We start from the raw sequence: 22,372 nt of genomic DNA, 5'->3' as shown, positions 1-22,372 counted from the left end.
GTTTTAACCCAATACCAAACTAAAAATACAGCTTCTTCATCCATTTCATTACACCATATTTTAGCTCCTTCCTTTTATTGCTATTATCCTGAATTGAGAGCAAAATTTCTTCAAATTTAGTTTGAAAAAATATCTCCGGAAATTAAATCGACAGACAAATTTTTGGCAAAACATCTATCTCTCTGTCCTTAGAAGCACCTAAACAGTGATGGAATGAAGTACTTCAAACTGTTACTGCAAAGGGGTTTTTCCACTAATAATAAAACACTGATTTTGCAATTTGATTCTTGGAGTCGAGGACTGTTGCTCTGCTGTCATTTGGCCACATGTTTGTTACTGCTACTTTAGCTGCCTAAGCAATGCATGCCCACACATGTCCAAAATTCCACTTGATTTGGTGGTTTGTTTGTTTGTTTTTTCAGCAGGACCCACAACCTAAGGCATCTCACACAACCGGCACTTTACCAGCAGGAGTTGGGGCATTAATTCCTGTCGAAATGCGTGCATTTCGCCTTTGATCTTGAAGCGTACTGTAACGTATTAAGAATCGCATTCTTGATCACTCTGAAAAGGTTGAGCTTCATGCTTTCCAATAACAATACTCTAAGTGTCCATTTTACATAACCAGCTGCAATTTAAATCAGTCCTGGTAGGGACAGGAGACTAAAGCAGCATTCTGGAAAGGGCACGCTTTATAATGACTTCATTTCATCATTTGTAATAGCTGTCAATACACACACAGACAAGTTGCAGCAACGCAACTAGAGTTCCAAATGATGGGCAAGCTCAGAAGGCAAGCTGCTGATCGCCGTATTGCCTGCTGGCTACTTTTGCTAAGCCTGTAATACCACCTACAGCATTAGCAAGTCAAAAATACACACATCTCTGATATTAAAATAATTGTTAAGCAATTCAGCTTTAAACAGCTTGCCTAGCAACAACAAGACTTTTCCCTATCAGTCTGATACCTAAAATGACAATACACTGAATTACGAGGGAACAAAACAAAAATCAGTCCAGCATCACACGTGAGCAGTTAGTTTTAAACAATTACACATTCTGTTACATCTGTTTTGGCACTTGCTTGCTGAGAGCTGACGTCCTGTGCTGCAACCAATGCATCAAGAAGGGAAAGATCTGCAACGGGTCAAGCAAATGGTGGAAGTTGATTCTAAATTTCTTTTCTGACCCCATCTTTGTTTTTTGAGGCAGGATTTTTATTTTCATAATCATTTTTAATGCATCCTTTTCATTTTATAGCTAAGACTGGCCACAAGTTAAGCACAAAATTGCACTGTACTTAAACACTGCCTGTGTTTAACTTCTCCTGTACTCTGTTTGCACAACACCTGCATGTGCTGTGTAGTCACTTCCCCAATAAGGTGGTTCTTTTGTTGTTTTCTTGGTGTCCTTCTTTTTTAAACTTTTTTTTTTTTTAACCTCTTTTTACATTAGGTATCTGAATATTTATCACAGTACTTTCAGAATAACATTTTCTAAAGCAGAGTATAGAGTTCAATGTTCCTCTCCCAGCTTACACCTGTGAAATCTTAGTTTGCGTTATTAAAACATGTCCAGCAGGCTCACAACAGTCTTTTTTCACCTCTACGATTTATATCACACTAAATACCTAACTTCTACTAATTCCCTAACGTAATTCCTGAACATTAGGCTTATGTCAGCCTTGGGACTGCTGAAGTATGCTACAGGGAGAAAATGAGTTCTGGACAGTTACCCATCCTGTGGAATTCGGTCACATATGCAACAAATCATCTCCACCTTTTCCGATATAAATACAAGCCACAGTACTTCTTCTCAGAAGAGATCTACACTACTTTTGATGTTTTCTCAGAATGTTTCTCATGCACAGTTCAATCTACACCTCAGAGGGTTAATACTTAACGAACTGACTTCCCCAGCTGGCTTTGTTCGAAGTGCCGTCATCCTCCCGAATCCAGTCAACATCTATCAGAAACAAAGACCTTAAACAAAACATATTAGGCCTTAGCCTTCTCTTGTGAAGCTTTGGCCTCCAGCCAGAAAATTTTGTTATTTTCTATGCGAGCTTTATTTTTTTTTTTCCCCAAGCAGCAGCTAACGGATCAAAAGACCAATTGCTTTAGGATGCAATCATAAAAATAGTAAACATGAGAACTGACACAGCACTATGCACCTTAGATTAAGCCTTGTTGTGTGTCTGCTGTGGGTGTGTCCTTGTCTTTGGGAACACCTGAGTTGAAGCTTCAGCCTTTTTCAGCTTTCTATTGATTTTCTCTGTCTCTGGATTGAGAAAGAAAACCTTGCAGTGGGGTTTGGGCTCTGAAGGGTTTCTCTTAACCTCTCTGGTTTTGGGAGGTGACACAAGCCACCTTTTTTTTTTTTTTTTTTTTTTTTTGGTACTGTTATATTGACCATCAGGCATCCCAACTCCTGGGTCTGTGAGTAAGCTGGGAACACAAACCAAAACAAATCAGAACAAAGTAAAAGAAACAAAAGCAAAGAAAAAAGTTTGTTTGCATGTATCTCTTTATTTACATTTACTGGTCATTTACTGGTTCTGGGCTTTTGCTTTATTAAGCCATTCACTCCTAGTGAGCAAAATGCCACTCACTTCCTCCATCCTACATGTGGATTTTGGGTTCCCAGGGCAGGCTAGGTGCTTAGCCCAAACCAGCTGCTGTAGTAGGTCAGTGGGATGATTCAGCTGTGCTCATTTCAGAGCTGGCCCTTTCTATCATGAAGTAAGCCACAGATTTAACCAGAGGTGTTCCCCATGCCCCAGCTGTATGAAATTTGCATCCTAAACTCTGGCTAGAAGATAGTAGGATGAGGAATCTGCAGTCACACACACCAATATTTTCAGATCAGGATTACTCATGTTTACCCTGACTGAGCTGAAAGGGACATCCAGCAGCGTTCTGAATCTATTCCCCAGCAGCACTCATGCATTTGTTTATTTCCATACAACAGTTATCAAATTTAGCAGTGCACAGTGCTTTGGCAAGTGCCCCTACCACTCTAGTGAGTGCCTGTTGTACAGCCCAGCTCTACCCATGGTTCTCTTGTATTTCCTGCTGTGCCTTTAGCTGTTTTCTCCTTGCTCTAGCTGTCCCAACTAGCAGCAATAACTGATCCCTGTTCCCCTAATGCTTCTGCTTTCATCAGGGGTCAGTTCTCCTATCTCCCCACACCGGGCTTGGACTCACATTAGACCAAGTGGAAGAGCAATCCGTAAGTGCAGCTGAAACTGAACATCTGCCCTAAGCTTTTCTTAAGAACAAAGCAGATTTAGATGCAAATACCAGTGAAGTCCAAATCATCAACCAGACATGCTCTGGAGGGCCATGGATGGTATAGGACAGGAAAACAGAGCGCACACCACATCCTTCTCTTGCCATACCCAGTGGCCTGCACTCTTGAGGGCTGTACCTCTGGGCCAGGCACCCGGGCAGTGTGTGGTGACAGAGCCAAAGCCTGAGCAAACATTTTGGGTACTGTGTGGGGAGAAGAGCCTCTCTGCTATTTATTCCACACATATTTTAAGAGAAAGGCAGCTAAGGCATCAGTAAGAACACTAGTAATTTGTTCTCTCCAGAGGAAAGCCTGCAGGATGCTCCACTGCATTTTCACCTTTAACTGCAAGACACCTTACAGATTTTATAGTTGTAATGTCCCACACATTGAGCTCCATCTCCAGTATTTACTTTCAAAATAACTTTTAAAAGTAATTCAGTTTGCCTCTTAATGACCCCCAGGACAGAATATGCAGCAGCAGCTGCAACTTTACCTTTTCTCAGGTCTTTCCAGAAAGAATCTTTCTGATGCTGGGGAATTTTACATACTAGAAAGTACAACGTTAGGTCACGTAAATTGGTAGGTGTCAGATTTAAGGTAGGTAACAGGTAAGCAAGCAAGCATCAGCAAAAACTTCCCAAGAGAAACAACTGCAGCTAAAGCAGAATTATTTGCAGTCTGTGACAGGACTGTAACAAATTAAGCCATACGTAACTGGAAACATTATTTTACTTTATGTTAGTTTTTACCTCTCCCACCTCACGGACAGCATGCAGCATTGGGGATCTTGCTTACACACCTGAACGAAGCATCAAGCTCTAGGATGCAGTCCCACATCAAGCGTCAGTGAAGCCGTGCAGCACAAAAATCTGCTGACGAGGTAAGAATCAGTTCTTCCCTCAGCTATGTACATGCCTGCTCTCAGCTCCCAGCAAGGGCTTTTCTGGTGCTTCTCAGCTGCAATACACACAGTGTTTATGGCAGGAGGAAGTAGCAAAGCAGATTTAATCAGGTTATTACTGGGTTCAAAGGTTTATGATCACACTTCAGGAAAAAAAATGGCCTGAGTATATAGCTTGGTGAGATAATTTTCAGTATACGCTGAAGAAAAAAATACAGAATAAACAGAGACATTTTTTCCTACAGTGTGATTAGAACATTCTAATTTCTTAAAATGAAGATCTGTGTTAGAAAATCCAAAGACATACCCAGTCATCAGAAAAATCAATTCAGAGAAAGTTTTCCCCATTTTCCTCTGCTGGCATGCAGAGGAACGTAGATTTTAGCCAGCTATGCATTAACTTTAGTTATCTTGTATCTACAGGTTAGCTGCCTTTCTACTAAAACTATGGTCTGAAGCATTTATTTCCAAGAATCAGAATGGAGAGTTGTCTTGTTGGTTGAGTTTGAGAAAAGAACAACCCAACAAACAAAAATAACCATGGGAAATAGCGGGAACAGCAGCAGAATTCTCACTATTATCCAGCTTCATACTTTCAGAAGTCACTGCAGTTCAGAATCAGGTTATGAATTACCATGGTGCTACCTCCATGCACGCCAGCTTCTAAGATCAGAACCCAAATCACAGTCCTTCTGCAAAGAGATAATGGATATGGAAAGAGATCAGCAGCTCTTAAGGTGTGAACAACATACAGAATTTTGATGCATTCAGCAAATGAGCTTTGAGAAGCCATCATAAGACAGCTTCATAATGTAGCGGGCAGGTTTAAGGGATGCTGACCTCTGCAGGGAGTTGAAATTTGGGAGTTTTGCTGCGCATTTAACTAAACTTCAGAAGGATCCCTAGCAGATCCCTGTGATTTGCAAAGGGCTCACTTTGTCATTTTGTCAGCTCTGTGTGCACCATCTACTGGCCAGACTGGGATTGTGCTTCTGAGCACAAAGCTCTTTGTTAACTCAAACCACGTCAGCGCAGCGAACTGCTCCTGCCAGCGACTTCCTCAAGGGCTGCATCAGATTGTGAGGTCAGTACTGATCCTCAGGGCTTTAAAAAACAACAACAAAAAAAAAACCAAAAAAAAAAACATTCTACTGATTACCCAAAGGAAATATTATTATAGCTCAAGAAGAGTGGTTTTTTTTTGTTTTTGTTTTTGTTTTTTCTCTCTCCAGGATTTTGAACATAGTTGCCAAATGTGTGCAATTTAGCTTTTCATCAAAAAAGCCTGCTTATATATAAATGGTTTGTAGGAAAGGTATGCCACGATTTCATTACAGTGGGTTTATTATTACAAGAGACTGAGGATGCCTGTTGCTGCACTAAAAGGGGGGCAGCGTGATGGAAGAAAAATGTAGGGGGTGGGGGGTCTAAATTAAATTTGTGCAGCAGTGCCCAGGGAAGCAGAGCGGGTTAAGTCGCACACAGTACAAAAAAGCATTTCTTCCCTGCACTCCCTCTGGACTGAGGTGCACATATCTAAAGCAGCCTCATGGCCTCTCATCCTGAGCCAGACTCGGAAGTGTGTGCACACATGCAAAGGCTAGGGAAGAAGGACGGAGGAATGGAGGAAAGCTGTATAGCAGCCAGAAAGCAGCCTGGTGCAAGCTGCCCCTCTCCTAACACTGTAACCTGGGGCAAAGCCTGGGAACTGCTGCTGTGAGACACTAAAGCTGGCAAAAGAAAAAAACCGCAGCCCAAAAAGTTATTATTTATGCTTTAATTTCCTAGCTGAAGTAATACAGTGAACTTCACTGTTGTTACTATCACAGTCACTCATGAAAACATAGCCAAGTACTCTGACCAGGAACGGGACAAGGGATCTTGAGTTAAGGAAAAACAAATGGAAGCTAAGGTAAAATCCATAGAATCATAGAAAAGCCCAGGTGGAAGGGACCTTAAAGGTCACCAGGTTCAACCTCTCACAGGAAAAGGAAGCCTGGATGAGATTGCCTAGCACCATGTCCAACTGCATCTTGAAATCCTACAGTGAATTATCACATCCCCAAGGACAGTATTTCAGTGAGTGATAGTTCTCACTGTAAGATTTTTCTTATATTTAGAACAAGGAATAGGAAGTAATCAGCAATAACATCCTTCAGTGAATAACACCTGCAATTAGAAAAGTTAAATGACAAAAGATTTTAAAATAAACACTTATGACAGTGTTTCTTTGGATCAGTTTCAATGTATGAAAAAAAACACTGCTTGATGTACTTGATGTACTATTCCCTTAATCCAAGATCACCTACATCACAGTCAGTGTTAACATTCTCTATTATGATGTTAGGATTATTTATTATACAACTGTCCGTCAGATATATTAAAATGACTACAACATACTTCAAGGAAAATTGATAAAGTATCCATATCAGGTTGTTTTTTTGTTTTTTTTTTTAAATATACACCTTCATTAACAATGTCAAAATGTGACAGCATATGCATAACTAGGTAACAGCATAATAGCCTGATAAATGCACGTCCTCTGAGACAAAATATTTTACAATTTTGCAAGCAAAAAGCATCCTTCAAGTCACTCTGCTGCAAAAAGGCAACATGTACACTTGTCAGTGAATGCGATGAATGGAAGATGGTTGTTTAGGCTCCTCCAGCTGAAATTTAAACAGGTGAAATTCTTACGGGGAAGGGAGAGTTGGTCACTTTTTTTTGTTATATGCTGATAAGATGCATCTGCAGTCTCTTTAACCACATTTCTGTATCCTGTAAACCAGTATAAAAGTATTCTAGGTATTAAATAATTAAGAAAAATATAGCCTCATACATAGTTATGACATGAAAATACATTTATTTGGTCATGTCTAAAAAATTGCTACATGAAATCTAACTGGAAAGAAGTCATACATTCCCCTGTATGTGCACAAATAAAAACGTTGCATTTGGCCTTGTCTGCTTACTGAATTTTCACAAACATATCTCCATTTTAGGGTTCCTACTAAGTTTGGAATAGAGTGAGTCATCCCACAACAAGCCAACTAACCAACACAACAACATGCACAGCCATTCATAGCAGCTTTTAGAGATGACTAATGGCACGGTTATTCAATACTCAGATAACTCTTTGTGATCAAAAAATTTGACTTTTTTTTTTTCCCCTCCACTTTACAATAGAAATAATTTAGAAGTCCTCCATAAAAGGTTTTGATATTTTCACAGAAGTAACTGGAGTACTGGGTAAAGTGGTGGGAATCCACAGAACCATCCACTGTTGAGAACCGTGAGCTGAATCCGTGGGTCTTGCACAGCCATTAGCCAGGAGAACAACTGACCAGTGAAAGATGGTATCAGAACCATTAGCACCTTGATATAACCAGTGAAAGTGAAATGTGGCTCTTGAGCGTGTGTTACATGGCCTTACAGGACTTGGACAAGGGAGGGCAGCACCCTTTGTCAACTGCAGGTGTGGCTCTCCCTTGTATCATCCTTCTGTGTGGAGAGCAGGGTCTCAGAAGAATATATATAAACACTGCTTGAAGTTGCACTGTAAGTGAACAGTAAAGCAATTTATTACCATAACTTTAACAAGATTTATAGTAATGTTTTTCTTCAGATACTGCTCCAAAGCACCTTTGAAAGAGCCTGATGAGATTCAGTTTCTGAAATGACCAAGGTGAGAGATAACATTGTTTCTCTAGAAGTGCACCAGAAGTATCTTTACTGAATATATTAACTTCAGGACGACAATATCCATACACTACTGTATCTCAAGCATAAGGTATTTCATAATGTAAACTAGCCATCATGGCAGCACTGACACTCCCAACCAAAAGTAACTTTATCTCAGCAAACTTGGAAATCCACCTGCTAAGAATCCACCTTATGAAAAAGTACATTCTATGGATGGAATAGGTATTAGGAAGAACTAGTCCATAAGCCTTGGAGTAGGTTTCAGAGTTCCAGAATTCAAGGACAAGTTTTAACACTGTCTCACGAGCAGCTTTTTTGGTACGAAAACAAAAGCAAAGAGGCCCAAACATCCCAAGGGAAGAAGCTGCATAGAAATGTCCTCTGCCTGGCACGGACATGACTGCTCCACATGAGTGGTTTGAGATTTGTAGTATTGGAATATTTTTAGTTCACAGCTTTTCCCAAAGAAGCCAATTTCCCCATGGCTCTGTGCATTCTCACCACATTCTACTACAAAGCATAAGAGGTTCAAGTGCAGCAGCCCCTGTGTGCTCCCCAATCAGAGTGCAAGGACTCCTCCAGAAGCACATGCCCCGAGTCTCCTGAGAAGGAAGCACAGACCCTCTGCCATCGAGGAAGCCTGGGTCTGGTGCCTGTGAGAGCAGGTGTGACTGGTGCTCAGCTCCTCACTGCTCATTATGAAAACCTTTCGGAAACTTCTCTGCAACAAATTCACAAGGAGGGAAAGAGCTGCGGCTGCTGCTTTGCTGCTCTCTCTGCTCTTCCAGCACCATGTAGACATTCTCACCACCAGCTAAAAGGTGGAGCTGGCCTTGGACAGCAACTGGCTCACAAAAACAAAAACACTGTAGGATACGGAATTTAACACGGAATACAAAACGGCTTGCTTCTCCCCACTGATTAATTGTCATCTTTCTCAAAATCAGAAATGAGAATACTTTCTTCCAGAGCAGGAACATCAGAATTAATCTGTGGAAAATAGGCATTTCTGACCCACAGTATTCTGCTGAAGAATCTGTTGTTCTGTTTGTAGAGGCACCACAGAAAAATGGAAATAGCAGCCAGCATCACCAACGTTACGAGAACAGCCAGAGCAGCAAGTCCAGAGTATGATGCTGAAAGGAAAAAGCAGAGGCTGTTATTACACAAATGCAGTTATAACTGTTTGAGTACAAAAATGCAGATGTTCCACATAAAACACCATTAGTCTTTATATGTCATGCATTTTAAATTAAAATTTTTTCCATTATTAAATGTGATCTCACAAAGTATCACCTCAAAACGTGCTATTGCTCCTTATAAAAAAATTAGAAAGTAAAAAAAAAAAAAAACTTACATTTTTCAGAGGGTTCTGCCGCATTAAGATCTGAAATAGAACCCAGAAACCCCGAATTATCCACAGTACTAGCAAAATTTAGCATATACACTCAGTGTATCACTGATATTCAGAAGACAATCTACTAAAAAACATGCAAGAGCCAGCTGCTCTTTGTTGAACTTTACCCATGTTAATAGGATTACAACTGGTCAAGTAAAATATGACCTAGGCTGCTGCCTGTATAAAATCCCTTAAATTTTGTGGAATATATTAACTGACATCACGGCATAGATGAACAGCAGTATTTACCCACTGCAGAAAGCACATGCATAAGCAGAAGCGTGCAGTTGTGGATGAACCAAGCTATTGAGTCCAGCAGTGATTCTGGCAATTCGAGTGGACTCTCAGAACACTTCAGCTCCCTCACATACGTATCTTCTTACTGCTCACCGGAGTTGCCTGTACCAAGGGCTCTGCTCACATGCACAAGAGAAAGTTTGTCACAGCATGCAGTAACAAAAAAGATGCCCAGGCTCCTCAGAAGGCTACCCTGACTGGTTTGTTTTTCATGGATATTTTCTCTGATAGGAAACAAAAAGACTATTTAAATGAAAACTAAGAGAAACTAAGTGAGCAATAAAGAAAATATAAAACAACGGTTATGAGAACACGATCAGTTCCTTCAATGGAAGCACATACCTGCATCCTTTTTACAAACAAATCCCTTTATTTCTCTGCATGGAGATATTTGCCATACACCATCCGCAGTCCTCAGGCTGATACAGAAATTCCCCTTGAGATGATCAAATTCAGGCTCCCTGATGCCCCAGTTAGAATAATTTAAGGGAGAGCCATCAAACCAGGAAACTGTTTCATCTAAAGGCAGAAGTAATAAATCATTGTAAAACGCCATCGTGTTTTGATAAACATCTGTTTCAGCTGAACTCACCTTCGCATGCATGCTCACAATACTGTACAAAAGCAATGCCAGGCTACTATCCTGTGTGGCTACTATGTTCCTTTCTTTGTTGAATACTTTAAAAACGTACTACATGGTTAACACAGCCTACAGAGCTTCTTTAACATGCCAATAAAGGTACTCATGTACATGCACACATACCGACTATTCAGAATCCTAGTAACAATCACATCTTTTTACTACATTGTAAACAAATAATAAACAGTGAAAACAAGAATCTCAAGAAGTAACAGTATTTTGTAAGATGGTTATAACAGCATTAAAAAAAAAAATAACAATCCTAGATACATTCAGTTATCTTCCACACAAAACTTACTGTCTTTAACATGCAGGACATTCAGCCAAACCATTTTCACAGAATAACCAAAACTGTGCAACTCCTCCAGAATGAAGGCATTTTCATCTTCATCTTCGATAGTTAGAAGATTAGATCCTGCAGATTAAACACAGAACAGATTTTTTTTTTTTTTTTTCCAAACAATTCACACCATTAAAATGTAGCACTGCATTTCAAAAGTTGGTATGGAAAATCTTGTTTGAAAATGTTGAAAAGCCTGCTTATGCTTTATAAGTTCTGAAGTTTGCAACTAATAATACAAAAACTGTTCTCACTTGATTTTAAAACAAGTTTGAATGGGGATAAATGCATTTTATATCTTACACCAGAAAACAGTGTTTTCACAAAGAAAAGACCATTTTTTTTATATACGTTACCTTCAGTTTCATAGTTGGCTTAATGAGCTCCAGTAGTGTTTTCCTGAACCAGAGAAAACTCTTGCTGTGACTTCAGTTATTTCAGAAAATCTGTGTGGTTTTTTTTTTTCATAACTACATCACAATTACATTTCGTAGCTATAAAATAGTCACTTACCTTGATTTCTGCAGACTTCATATGCAGTATCAAAACTTGTGCCCTGCAGAACAGTGTTAAAGCTGTAGCAATTGTTTTTGAATTTGATCCAGGGAACATGTTTTTCTGAACATAAGCCCTTATACTCGATGAGTTTCTTCTCTGTGATAGAAGAAACAGCAAGGCTTTATTGGCACAACAACATACACATTAATATATAACATTCCACATGTTGTTTTGGAATAATGCTAATAAGCACACTATTTAATTTATGTCTCTATTTTTCAAAGAGAAAATCTAGTGGCTGCATATACTTGTAGTAGAACTGCAAAGCAGGTTTTATTTCAGATGAAAAACCTTGCAGGCTTGCAACAGTACTGTAAAGATATTTATCTAACAGTAACATGCACAGGGAGAGAAGCATCATATGGGCACTTAGGGCTACCCAGCATCTCCCAGAGGCTGGGGATTTCCAGGGGCTGCAGAGCTTCTCTCCACAAAGCCGTAAGGATAACTGAATGCCAGATATTAGGGCACAGAGGCAGAGGAGAGCTTCCCGTCAGAATGCAGCACTCAGCCTCTCCACTGTGCAATGTACTGTGCCAAGAGCCTCTCTGACTCAGGTGACTGCCATCATGAGAGCAGGATGCTGACAAGGACTCTGCAGTCCTGGGCTGAGTAGAGCTCCACACCTGAATTCTGCATTCCAAACAACCAACCAACCAACTCAGGTAATGAAGAGCTTTGCAGGAAACAAAATGTATTTTAGGATGCAGGAAAGTATTCTCATCTTTAGAAAAAAAAAAGTTGCAGAGTCTTCCATATGCAATCAGTGAAGATGTGACTCTAACTTTTCACTTTGCTCTAAATGCTTCTCTTTTCCTATTCCACAGTTAACAGCAATAAACTGAATTTACTTCCCTTCATGCTAGTTTGTTAACAATCAGCATTTTTCACAGATAGTATAGCGTTCATTGAAGAGAGAGTTTCCTTACACCTGTTTCTTTCCTACTGTAGAAGTTATTTCAATTTTCACATAGTCTAGACCCGATGCCCAATACTTAATGGGGGGAAAAAAAAATGGCTTCGCAAATAGGAGGTACAGTAAGGAAATAAACCAGTTCTGAAGGAAGCATCATCATTGCTTAACTTCAAATATTAATTTTCCTTTCATATATTGCCACTATTACTATACACATTTGCAGCTGCATAGATGTAAAACAAAACCTGACTGACTTACTTGGCGGCACATGGCAGACTGCTCCTGGCAGAATTTGTTCACAGCTTGTACTCTTCCAGTGCCCTGAGGTATCCATATAAACACAGCTGCCCAAGGCCTGGGACTCATCATCTTCCCAGAAGGTAAACAAGGATCTAGTCCCATCTGACCACTCAAAATTAAGCCCATTCTGCCAAAACAAATTTTAAATTATTTCTGTTAAGTACCATACTTTCCTTTCCAGGAGCATCTTGATCAGAATTCTTTTTACCTTTCTCCTAGTGCTGGGCAATTTTAAAGATTCTCTCAACTTATTTCTAGGAGAACACAAACTACATCTCAACTGCTGTTTTGTATGGTAGCTGAATGTCCGGGTCATTGAGTGTAAGTGATTATTTGGGCCATAAAGCAGCTCAAAATGAAATTTAAATTCAATGCTGACAGAATGCAGAAGAAATTTTTTTTTAGGGTTTTTTTTTTTTTTTTTTTTTTTTTTTTTTAGTATTTTCTATAGCTTTCATTTTTCAATACTTACTGCACCAAACTAGCTCTCATTAGTATCATGCTGCAAAAAAATGGCAAGGAGGCTGATAAAAGCTCAAGTGAGGGTTTAATTTCCAAACATGAACTTCATGTGACTTCTAATGAATGACAAAGCTCAAAGTTTGCTACTGTAAAAACCCAATTTACAACAAAGGATGCACAGACAGTGAAGCCATTACGCACATCTGCGGTGAACAGCCCGATCCAGTGGTTGTATCCCAGCCGATTCACAATGATTGTGAGGAAAGCCTGGTGGTACTGATCTGCAATGCTGACCAGCTCAGCTCCATTTGCCATGCAGGTCTTTAAAGCTGCAGACCATGTCAAATTCCCACGTATTAGCGTATATGTTCTGTTTGCATATTGTAAAGTATCTGGCACAGGGTACATTTCAGACGCATTGACAATATGCCTGGATGTGTCTGTTGAAAACAAGGAGGGTTTATTTTTATTTTTTTATTTTTTAAACCATACAATTCAAAGATAGTTGAAAAACAGCTTCATTTATTCTACACAGTAAGTTTACTCCCATTTTCCTTGCAATTGTGCCTCACGATAAATAATGTCAAACATGGCTGTGGTTTGCAAGAGCCACGTAAGTGCAGACCAAAGCTTGCTGGTTCATCTTATTTATTCAGTTGAGCCTCTTGGGGAGAGCAGCAGGAACTACCGCCTCCTTCAGAGACCTTAACTACAAGGTACAGATAAAGGTCACCACATAAAACCACCACCATGTCCATACAGTCCATTTTGATGTATGTTGCTGAGCACTTTACCATGCCCAGTACTGGAAAAATGCATGAGAAGAAAAGCCAGCCTACACCTGATTGGCCAATTGGCTGTTCACAGAAATGCATCTTCCAAAGTCTTGTCTGATCTGAGACTGCAAATTCAACAAGAGAATATTTTCAACAGAACTATCTCCAGTTTTGCCTTTTGTAATTTCATGTTGTTACTCTGCTTGCAAGGACAGACAATGTGAAATGTAATCTCTAGATCTCTGAGATATGCAACTGAAAGCTCAAAGTTAAGAATCAAATTTAACAGCAAAAGATTTTTTGACAAATTACTTCTACATCACAGCTATTGATTTATTAAATTGTGTAAAGCTAGTCTGCTGAAATAGCAAGTAAAATTGCCTATAAAGATCTTTTTAGCCCCTGGTTTTATAGACACCTATAATAAGCTACTTCTAGATAAAAATAAACTGAACTCAACAAGAGAACAAATGAGAACAGAAGGAAACCAGACCAAATGCTTACCCTGCCTTTTTTGGCAGACAAACCCGTAATTTTTCTCACAGTTTTCTAAGTACCACTTTCCCGTAAAATAAAAATTAGGGTTATTTGATACCAGTGTACAAAGTGGAACTTGTTCTTCAACATAGACGCTGTTATAACGCGGTCTCTGCAATCAACATAGAACCTTACATTAATTGTTAAAGACACCATGTAAAGCAAGGCATAATTATTATATTAAATGTAGAATAATAATTAGGGGAAAGGAACTGCTATAAATTGTTAGGTAGAACAATGAACGTTCCCATAAATACCACTTGGAATAATAGTCTCATAGAAAAAAATGTCACAAACGTGCTCTGAAGAAACTAAAATGTTAACTAAAATACTGACAAACATACCAAGTTAAATATAGTATACTGAAATGTGAAATTCATAATATTACTTTGCTCAAATCTGGTATAGAATATCAACCATATAGCTTAAACTGTGGTGCTTGAGTAGAATTTCAGAAAATGTGACTATAGCCATGTATTGCATAAATAATTGTCTGGATAGTGCCTTTTTTTTAAACCGCTAGCTATACCCATAAGGTTGTGTCCACACTTGTTTGAAGTTGCAAAAATTAAGAGAAGACTAAGTTACTATAACGAGTTAGGCCTTGTGTTTATGACAATCATGAATATTATGGATAAAACAATTTCTCAGTGTCCTTAAAGCCCCCAGAAATACTTACATGCACTACTTCAATGGGAGACCAGTTGGAATACCTTGGAGGATTTTCATTCATCCATTTTTCATAATCATCACCTTGGAAAGCTATCCAAACACTAGTTTTGCGACCAAATAGATTCATTGTTATGAAAGCTGGAAAATGAAACAAGAGTAAAGTATCAAGCATACTTAATTGGTAGCCAGTTAGGGATGGCTGAAGTCTCTTCCAACACATTAAAACGCTGAAAAATGAATTGTCAACCAGTGGTTTTATCTACTTACAAGAAAGTAAAAACATGAAAAGCATTTCATGATCATCCAGCTATAAATTCAGTTAAGATGATTAACTTCAGTTGGATCAGTATCTAGCCCAGTAGAGAAGTCTTCAAGAAATTGCTACAGTAGCTTGAACAACTTAAGCTGGGGTACAACTTCATTCAGGGTACTGACTCATTAAAAAAAGTTTCAGTTTTAGTTGAAAATAAAATTTCTCAAATATAATAGCCAATGAAATTCCTCCCACCTCCAAATAGGTTTTACAAACATATGAAATTCAAACTCAGATTTTTATGAGTAGAGATTATGAACATTCCTGAATATGCTGGTGCTCACACTTCTGACATTCCTAGCCTAGTACTCATGTGCTACGCTATAGATCACATCTTAGTAAAAATGAGATTGTTTTGGCAACAGCCTGCTGTTCTATTCTTTGTATTTCAGGAATAAAGGAGAGAAAAGCATTTACTAGTTTGTTTATAACGTTGCATCCCTGAGTGGAATTTGCATGATTTTTTTCCCTAAACCTGTATATATTATTAAACGTTTCTTCAAAGATGAAATTTTATTTAAGAATATTTTTGGCATTCTACCTTGTTCCAGTTCATCCTCAAGGGAAGCGAGGGACCCATCGTACCTACTGCAGAATGTCTGTGCAGAGTACCAGCTCCTCAGGTGCTCTGGATCCTTTGGAATTTGTATCAAAAAGCACTGTTTCATAAGGAAAAAAAAAATAAAATAGGAGGCTTGTTTTGTTTTTCCTTCCTCTTAAAAGCTTTACCAATTATTAAGATTTAATTATTAATTATTTAATATTTAATTATTTTATTTTTAATGTAATTATTTAATTATTGATAATTAATAAGAGTGTTGGATCCAGAGCCTTAGGCAACGCCCCTTGGTTTAAGTTTATCCTCATAGTGACTGCATTTTAATGCTGGGATAAATGCACTTACTTCAGGGAATATTTCCATTAAGGAATGTACATATTTTAGAGAAGACTGGTGAAATCGCTGCCTTTCAACCTTCAGTTACAAATAGACTTCAGTGTACAATTATCTTTGATTAACAACATTTGAAACCATATCTTTAGGCAGCAATCAGGGAACTGCTGTGTACACCAAAGGGTTAGAGTCTGTTTTTAGGCCAAACAAGACTTAAAACTGTGAAAGTGTCAAAGCCAAGAGACAGCACAGAATAAGCACGATTGTGCATCTGCTATCAAAAAGTCTAGGTAGCTTTTGCATAAATGTATTTCCTGGAACTAAAGTAAAACATTAAAAGCCTAAGGCAATTTCTCTGTGCAAAGCTAATGAACTTCTCTATTACCATATCATTATTCATAAAAATGAGTTCCCTGCTTTCAGAAAGGAAGAAAACCTTCAAATACCAAGTCTTTATCAAGTCCAAATTTTCTGTAATAATGGAATTCATTTTGAATAACTAAGCAGCAGGAAAAAGTGTTTTACTTTAAGTCCAAAGTGTAGCCAGCCCTTAGGACACATTCCTTGTGGATTCCGGTCTTTTGGAATCTCTTTCTCTATTTTCCAAGCATTTTTACGTTTACAAATACAAGGAAGAGAAACAGTACAGTTTTCATCATCCCAGCGTCCTACATAAAAAGAAAAAAAAAAAAAGAAAATCACATTTCAATATTTACTTGAGAACAGAAAAGGACGTTTTCTTAGCTAGCTCGGTTGTTGTGCAGAAAAGTATCCCCTTTATTGGTTAAGTCATGATTCTACAGCTAATATATTTGGACATAACATTTCTGTGCATTTGATGGTCCATGAATCTCATATTTTTACTGACAGTTTGATTTCATTAATCTAAAAACATTCCTCCACATTGAGTCACACAATACATCGCCTATCATCACATATTAAAAAAATCAGTTGAAAAGAAAAGAAAATGTACAGGAATTATACATTCCAGATAAAGTAGTTTGACCCTTTTTCATTGAAAATTGTTGGCAAGACCACTAGGTACTGACATCAAATGCTGTCCTGCTTAGAAGGAAAAATACGTATTTCAGCAGAACACAAAGCACTCAAACTATTGATCAGATCCCCTGTTGGTGGGTGATAGGGTACGCAGAAGTATCATGTAAAACAGAGACTAACTAAAATATCTGTAAGCCTCAAGCTTTTGAAAGTTATGAACCAAAACCCCAAGGTGATGTGTGGGTTAACAAAAATGGTTTTTAGCTTTTGATGCTGGCATTACAAGAGCGTAACTTTGTATTTGTGAGGAGAGATTTTTAAAAAGCTGCATATTTTTTCAAGCAACCTGACACGTTTACCTTATTCTATAAATCACGGATCTTCAGAAAACAGAGACTGAGAAATAAAAAAAAAATCACTGAATCTTGCAGTACTATATACATACATATTTTTTAATTACAGTAGCAAAAGAGAAATCTTTGTGATGATGTAGAGGCTAGCACTATCAGATAACAGAACATGGTACCCAAAATCCCTCAGCAGATTGGCTATGGGATTAAAAATAAGATAGAAACCCAAGTGTTTAAAGTTGTTTCATGATATAAAAACAGTTCTTAAATGGAGGAAAATTTGCTGCTCAGTCCATATGGCTCATTTGGTTACAAGAACTGCGACTGTGAAAACCAGGAATACATTAACATTTTTGCTGTGCCACACAATAGATTCTTAAGAAAGAATAAAGATTCAGGATCACTGGAATATTTATACTTTGATATTAAAATGCTAAATTATTAATGTACTTTTAAGTGCTATTGTCTACTCTTCGAGCAAATTCATGATATCTTAATGTTCTTTTCTTAACCATAAAAGCAGTTAAGCAATCTATAACCACGTAACAGGACTGTATACTTCTTCAAAGCAGTTGAAAACATATAATCTCCTTTGGCCAATAACAACCAATTCACAACTCCTGCAACAAAAAGAAATATAAAATAAACCTGTTTGTGACGAAATGAAGCCACATCTTTTCCCTGGTTTATGCAGATATCGATCTCTGCCTTCATTCCAGTTCTGGTATGTTACTAGTGATTCATCCTTCCAGCTGCACAGAAATGTTGAGAGTGTAGTTACACTTTTCCCTGTTGTGATCTAACAACACAGACCCTATTAAAGGTGTTTTTAATTGGATACAGGGTAGAAAGTGCCCATTTTTCAACTTATTGTTACAACAAACAACCAAACAATCAACATGTTGATAGTCACATCTTTGGCTTAAATCTTTTGTACCCCTTTCACAGAAACAAATGAAGGGTAACATATTCTGAGTGATATTTATACAAGAGCCAAAGTTGTCTTTTGAATATCCAACTTAGTCATCAAACAGTTTTAGTCCATCAAGCTGAATGGCAGCTTGTAAACAAGATGTGCCGAGTACAAATCAGAGCAGCTGAAGCACACTCTTACCGAAATTCATTGCTGATGTTTTCTGCATGCAATCCAATCCACCAGTGAACATCACTATCCGACAACTACAAAAAAATGTTTTGCCATACGTTTTGATAAGAGGGCAACAACAGTTAAACATTAACCAACTCCTAAAAAATCAGGCCCTGCTCATATTCAGATGAATAGTATCTCCTTTGGTTTCTGGTGGAAAACGTGCTAAATCCTGCCTGTCTTAGTTTATGTGACGACTCCCTCCTGACTTCAGCAAGCATGTAAGCAAAACTCAATATAGCCTTCGTTTTCCACTGGATTGCTGATGCACGTTCTGTAAAATGAGACTGTAAACATTGACAGCATATCTGGCCTGGCAATGACTGCAGTCTTAGGCAAGAACTAAGAAAAAATAGATGTTATTAAAATTATGTAGTACAAATATTTCCTTTTAGTATTGAAATGCTACTGGTTTTAATGTTTCCAGAAAATTTTCTATGCAATTTATACTACTTCTTATAGCTCATGTAACAGAGATGAAATTCATGTTGCGAAAGTTCTAGACTTCCAGTCCTAAAAGGCAAAGTATTATGGATAATTCACAGAACTGTTGTCATTTTAACAGTCATTTATTGCTGTTGCATGTCACTGACATGACACTGATTTAAACCATGAACGAACTTTGCTTTCAAGAGTAGTCTCTCAACAGCCACAGTTTGGGGATCTTTTAGAAAGTCAACAAAGGGGAAAAAAAGGTTTCAAATGCACAGGACATCATAAATGCTACCTTATCATTTAAAAGCATTCATTTTTCCTTCAGAAAGAGTGGAATTGCAGAACGTTGAAGCAGCTATGCAGTCCTTAGAGTCAGGACTTTATCAACTAGCAGTATACATGGCAATACCAAATTTAGAATACATATTTCTGATGAAGAATAGCCTAAGAAATGTTGTCTGGTGCGGTATTGACTGGTCCCCGAATTTGGCTTTTTATTCATAGCACTCAGCCTATGGATTACAATTCTTAAAGAAATAGTGAAAAATATGATTTTAAATTCTACATGAAGAAATCTCTATGAAGTTTTCTAACGGCATATTCAAATTTCATCCAGATTGCTGATGATTATCCTTAGACCTGCTTCCACAGGAAATCAGTTAGAAACATTTACGGACACACCTAGCTATACAGGGGAAGGCAGCAGGCTATAAAATATCTCTGTTATATTCTGATATGAAACTCAAAGGAAGTTATCTTAATATAAAATACAAATGGAATAATCTTGGTTTTCTCATCATAAAGCACTACAATACCCACTACTTCAGTTACAAAGCTGCTTTTGAAATACCTCCTGTTAGTAAATATGACTTTAAAGAAGCATTCTAATTTGTTACCTTCTTAATTTTATTTTCAATAAATGCTTGCTCCTCCGCAGAATTTATTGTTGCCATTTCACTACGAAGCCAGACACAAATGAACTCATACGTGTCCCAGTCTGTAGGGTTCACATGGAAAAGATACTCTGCCCCTTGGTAGTATGACCATGGCAGTTCTAGAAGACAAGAAGTATCAAATCCACATGGGTGTAAAATCTCACTGCAGTTCACATTCCTTGCAACACACTTGGCCCACTTCCAGCTACTTGGCACAGGTCAATATTCCACAACTAGTAGCAGAACTATATTTGAGATATTAAATTATGACAACAAATGGAGAACCGAGTAAATTTCAGCTTTACATTATATCCCATGTTGCTGTACTAACAGGGTTTCCTGGACTTGGTAAATACAAAGGCAGTTTCAATGCAACTGAGGACATCAAATTCCTGTGCCTACTACTGACAACATTCCTTTACTTAACAGAAGCAGTATTGTACATTTCAGTGTTTCTAAGCAAGAGCGGCAGATTTTGTTCACCAACAAGTTTCCACAGTGTTACATAATGTAAATTCTGTACCTTAAAATATTTTAGCTATTTTATTTTTAACAATACATCGAATTACACCTCCCAGCAATAATATTTCAAGATGCGAAAAATAAAATTTCCATACCAGCTATGTACCAATCTGGATTCTTTGGTTTAACACCTGCAAAAATAAAGATATTAGATCAAGAATCAAGAAGAGATACTGCTCTGAAATTGCTTTTCTGACACGGTGAGAATTTAATCAAAATCTTGAAGAATGTTGCTATTTTCATCCAGAAACAAAAGAAAGTTAAACACGGAATAAAATAAAAACGGCCATGCTTAATGAACAACATTTTTAGCAACTCTTATAAATCAGAACTTAGTTAACTTCTAACTTATTGCTGATCATTTCTGCCCATGCTATGGCAGACTGTCTGCACAGATCAGTCCTGGTACCTGACCAAATAAACCCAAAAGAAGCCTGTAGCTTTGCCATGATTTCACACAGAAGACCATTGGCAGTCTTTTAGACATTTTTTCTTGTCTCTTCTGAATTACAAGGTAGAGCAACATAAGTTAATTAAGGTTTCACCTTTTGGTATTTTGCATATCCATTCACGCTTTTCATTGCAGTGTGCTGGAAAAACTGTTCTATTTACTTTGAATACACCACAGTTTCTTGAGTCATCTTCAACATACTTGCTCTCCAGAAATGAAGCTACAACCTGAAAACAGCATACTTGTGATCATCACCAACAATTCAAGATTAAGCATTTCAAAATCCTATTACGGACAAAAAGAAAATGTATGAAGATGAATGTACGATAGGAACATGAAATGCAATTTCCAGGCCAGGAAACAGTGAAACCAGTGAAACACCTAAATTATGGTGGTGAAATCCTAAAAATGAGCCCTGTAATCATGTTTTTGTAATGTCTTGTTCAATTTTCCATCTTATATTAGACTCCATCTTCATAAAAAAATAAAATAAAATTTATAGCAATTAAATCTGCCTTTTTTTTTTTTTTTTTTTTTTTTTTTTTTTTTTTTACATGATTAGCAGTGGTTGTCCAAGCCTAACAGCCTTTGTTTTGGTTCAGCACTTGGCATGACTGAACTTTGCACTCGCATTCTGCAATTACTTAAATAACGATGGCAGAGCTGACATTGTTCCTAAAGACTGAAAACCAATTATAGTTTAAAGACTGATCCTTTTGCATAATCCAAAATCCACATGCTTGTTCAGAAAACTTTTAAAATGCATTGTGACACATCTTGGAGTAATCACAACATGCTTTGCAGGAAAGCACAAATCCACAAAACTTTGTAATCCTACCAAATTCCTTCTGCTGTTTTGCAACTCTTCTGTACAGGTGGCTCTAAAGACAATGTAACAATACTACTATTGTAACAATCACTTCATTTAACTGAAGTATGTGGGGAAAAAAAAAAAACCACAACAAAAACCCACAAACCAGAGCTTTGTTGGCCACCATTTATCTGTTCACGACTTATTTTTGGGAACTTAAACTTGAGAAGTTTCTGAAATACACAGTATACAGGTACTTACAGGTGTTCTGTCGGACCACTGCCACGTCCCTCCAGAAAATGGGTTTCTTTTATTAAATCCAATCCAGAACTGTCTCTCTTCTGTCCTGTGATGGAAGCAGAGAAATACTTTAAACAAACTTTCCTTAGCTATTTCATAAATTATTTTTAAGTAGTGCAAACACCCATATTCTTTTTTTTTTTTAAATTCATTATATCATACTACAATGTATTTATTAACATTTTAGTTTCCTTGCAGTAAACTCCTTTTGTTACTGAAACGTTAAGTTATATTTTTAAGAGAATCCGTTGAAAATAGGATTCAAATTGCAGAACCTCCAGTTCATCAGGGGATGTTACCTCATAAGAACATAACTGACATTAAGAGTCATTTGATGCCTACTGCAAAGATCATCTTCAAAAAGAGTCACGGTACAGTGTTGTTATTACACTTCTTTTCACCCATTTCTAAGTTTGTGTTAGT

At 37.7% G+C, this 22,372-nt stretch overlaps 1 protein-coding gene across 2 annotated transcripts in view; it reads right to left on the bottom strand.

The window, feature by feature from the left end:
* Positions 1–5,957: 5,957 nt before the first annotated feature.
* The window catches only part of PLA2R1 (phospholipase A2 receptor 1), a 37,772-nt gene continuing 21,357 nt past the window's right edge, over positions 5,958–22,372 (bottom strand). For both annotated transcript variants that reach the window (XM_085228163.1, XM_085228162.1), the window contains exons 14-30: positions 21,911–21,995; positions 20,933–21,065; positions 20,483–20,518; positions 19,827–19,984; positions 18,463–18,527; positions 17,997–18,100; positions 16,525–16,667; positions 15,649–15,766; positions 14,802–14,932; positions 14,090–14,234; positions 13,011–13,249; positions 12,306–12,474; positions 11,087–11,227; positions 10,532–10,648; positions 9,936–10,112; positions 9,255–9,284; positions 5,958–9,033 (exon numbers count right to left, since the gene is read on the bottom strand). In XM_085228163.1, coding sequence (XP_085084289.1) covers positions 8,819–9,033; positions 9,255–9,284; positions 9,936–10,112; positions 10,532–10,648; positions 11,087–11,227; positions 12,306–12,474; positions 13,011–13,249; positions 14,090–14,234; positions 14,802–14,932; positions 15,649–15,766; positions 16,525–16,667; positions 17,997–18,100; positions 18,463–18,527; positions 19,827–19,984; positions 20,483–20,518; positions 20,933–21,065; positions 21,911–21,995 — 2,206 coding nt within the window. In that variant the 3' untranslated portion in view covers positions 5,958–8,818. The remainder of the gene's footprint in view (positions 9,034–9,254; positions 9,285–9,935; positions 10,113–10,531; positions 10,649–11,086; positions 11,228–12,305; positions 12,475–13,010; positions 13,250–14,089; positions 14,235–14,801; positions 14,933–15,648; positions 15,767–16,524; positions 16,668–17,996; positions 18,101–18,462; positions 18,528–19,826; positions 19,985–20,482; positions 20,519–20,932; positions 21,066–21,910; positions 21,996–22,372) is intronic.

The sequence above is a fragment of the Meleagris gallopavo genome, chromosome 7 (assembly GCF_905368555.1).
Source record: "Meleagris gallopavo chromosome 7, MGAL_WU_HG_1.1, whole genome shotgun sequence".
In the NCBI taxonomy this organism is placed as follows: domain Eukaryota; kingdom Metazoa; phylum Chordata; class Aves; order Galliformes; family Phasianidae; genus Meleagris; species Meleagris gallopavo.
Note: the sequence above shows the minus strand (reverse complement) of the source record. Positions and strands in the feature narration are given on the sequence as shown.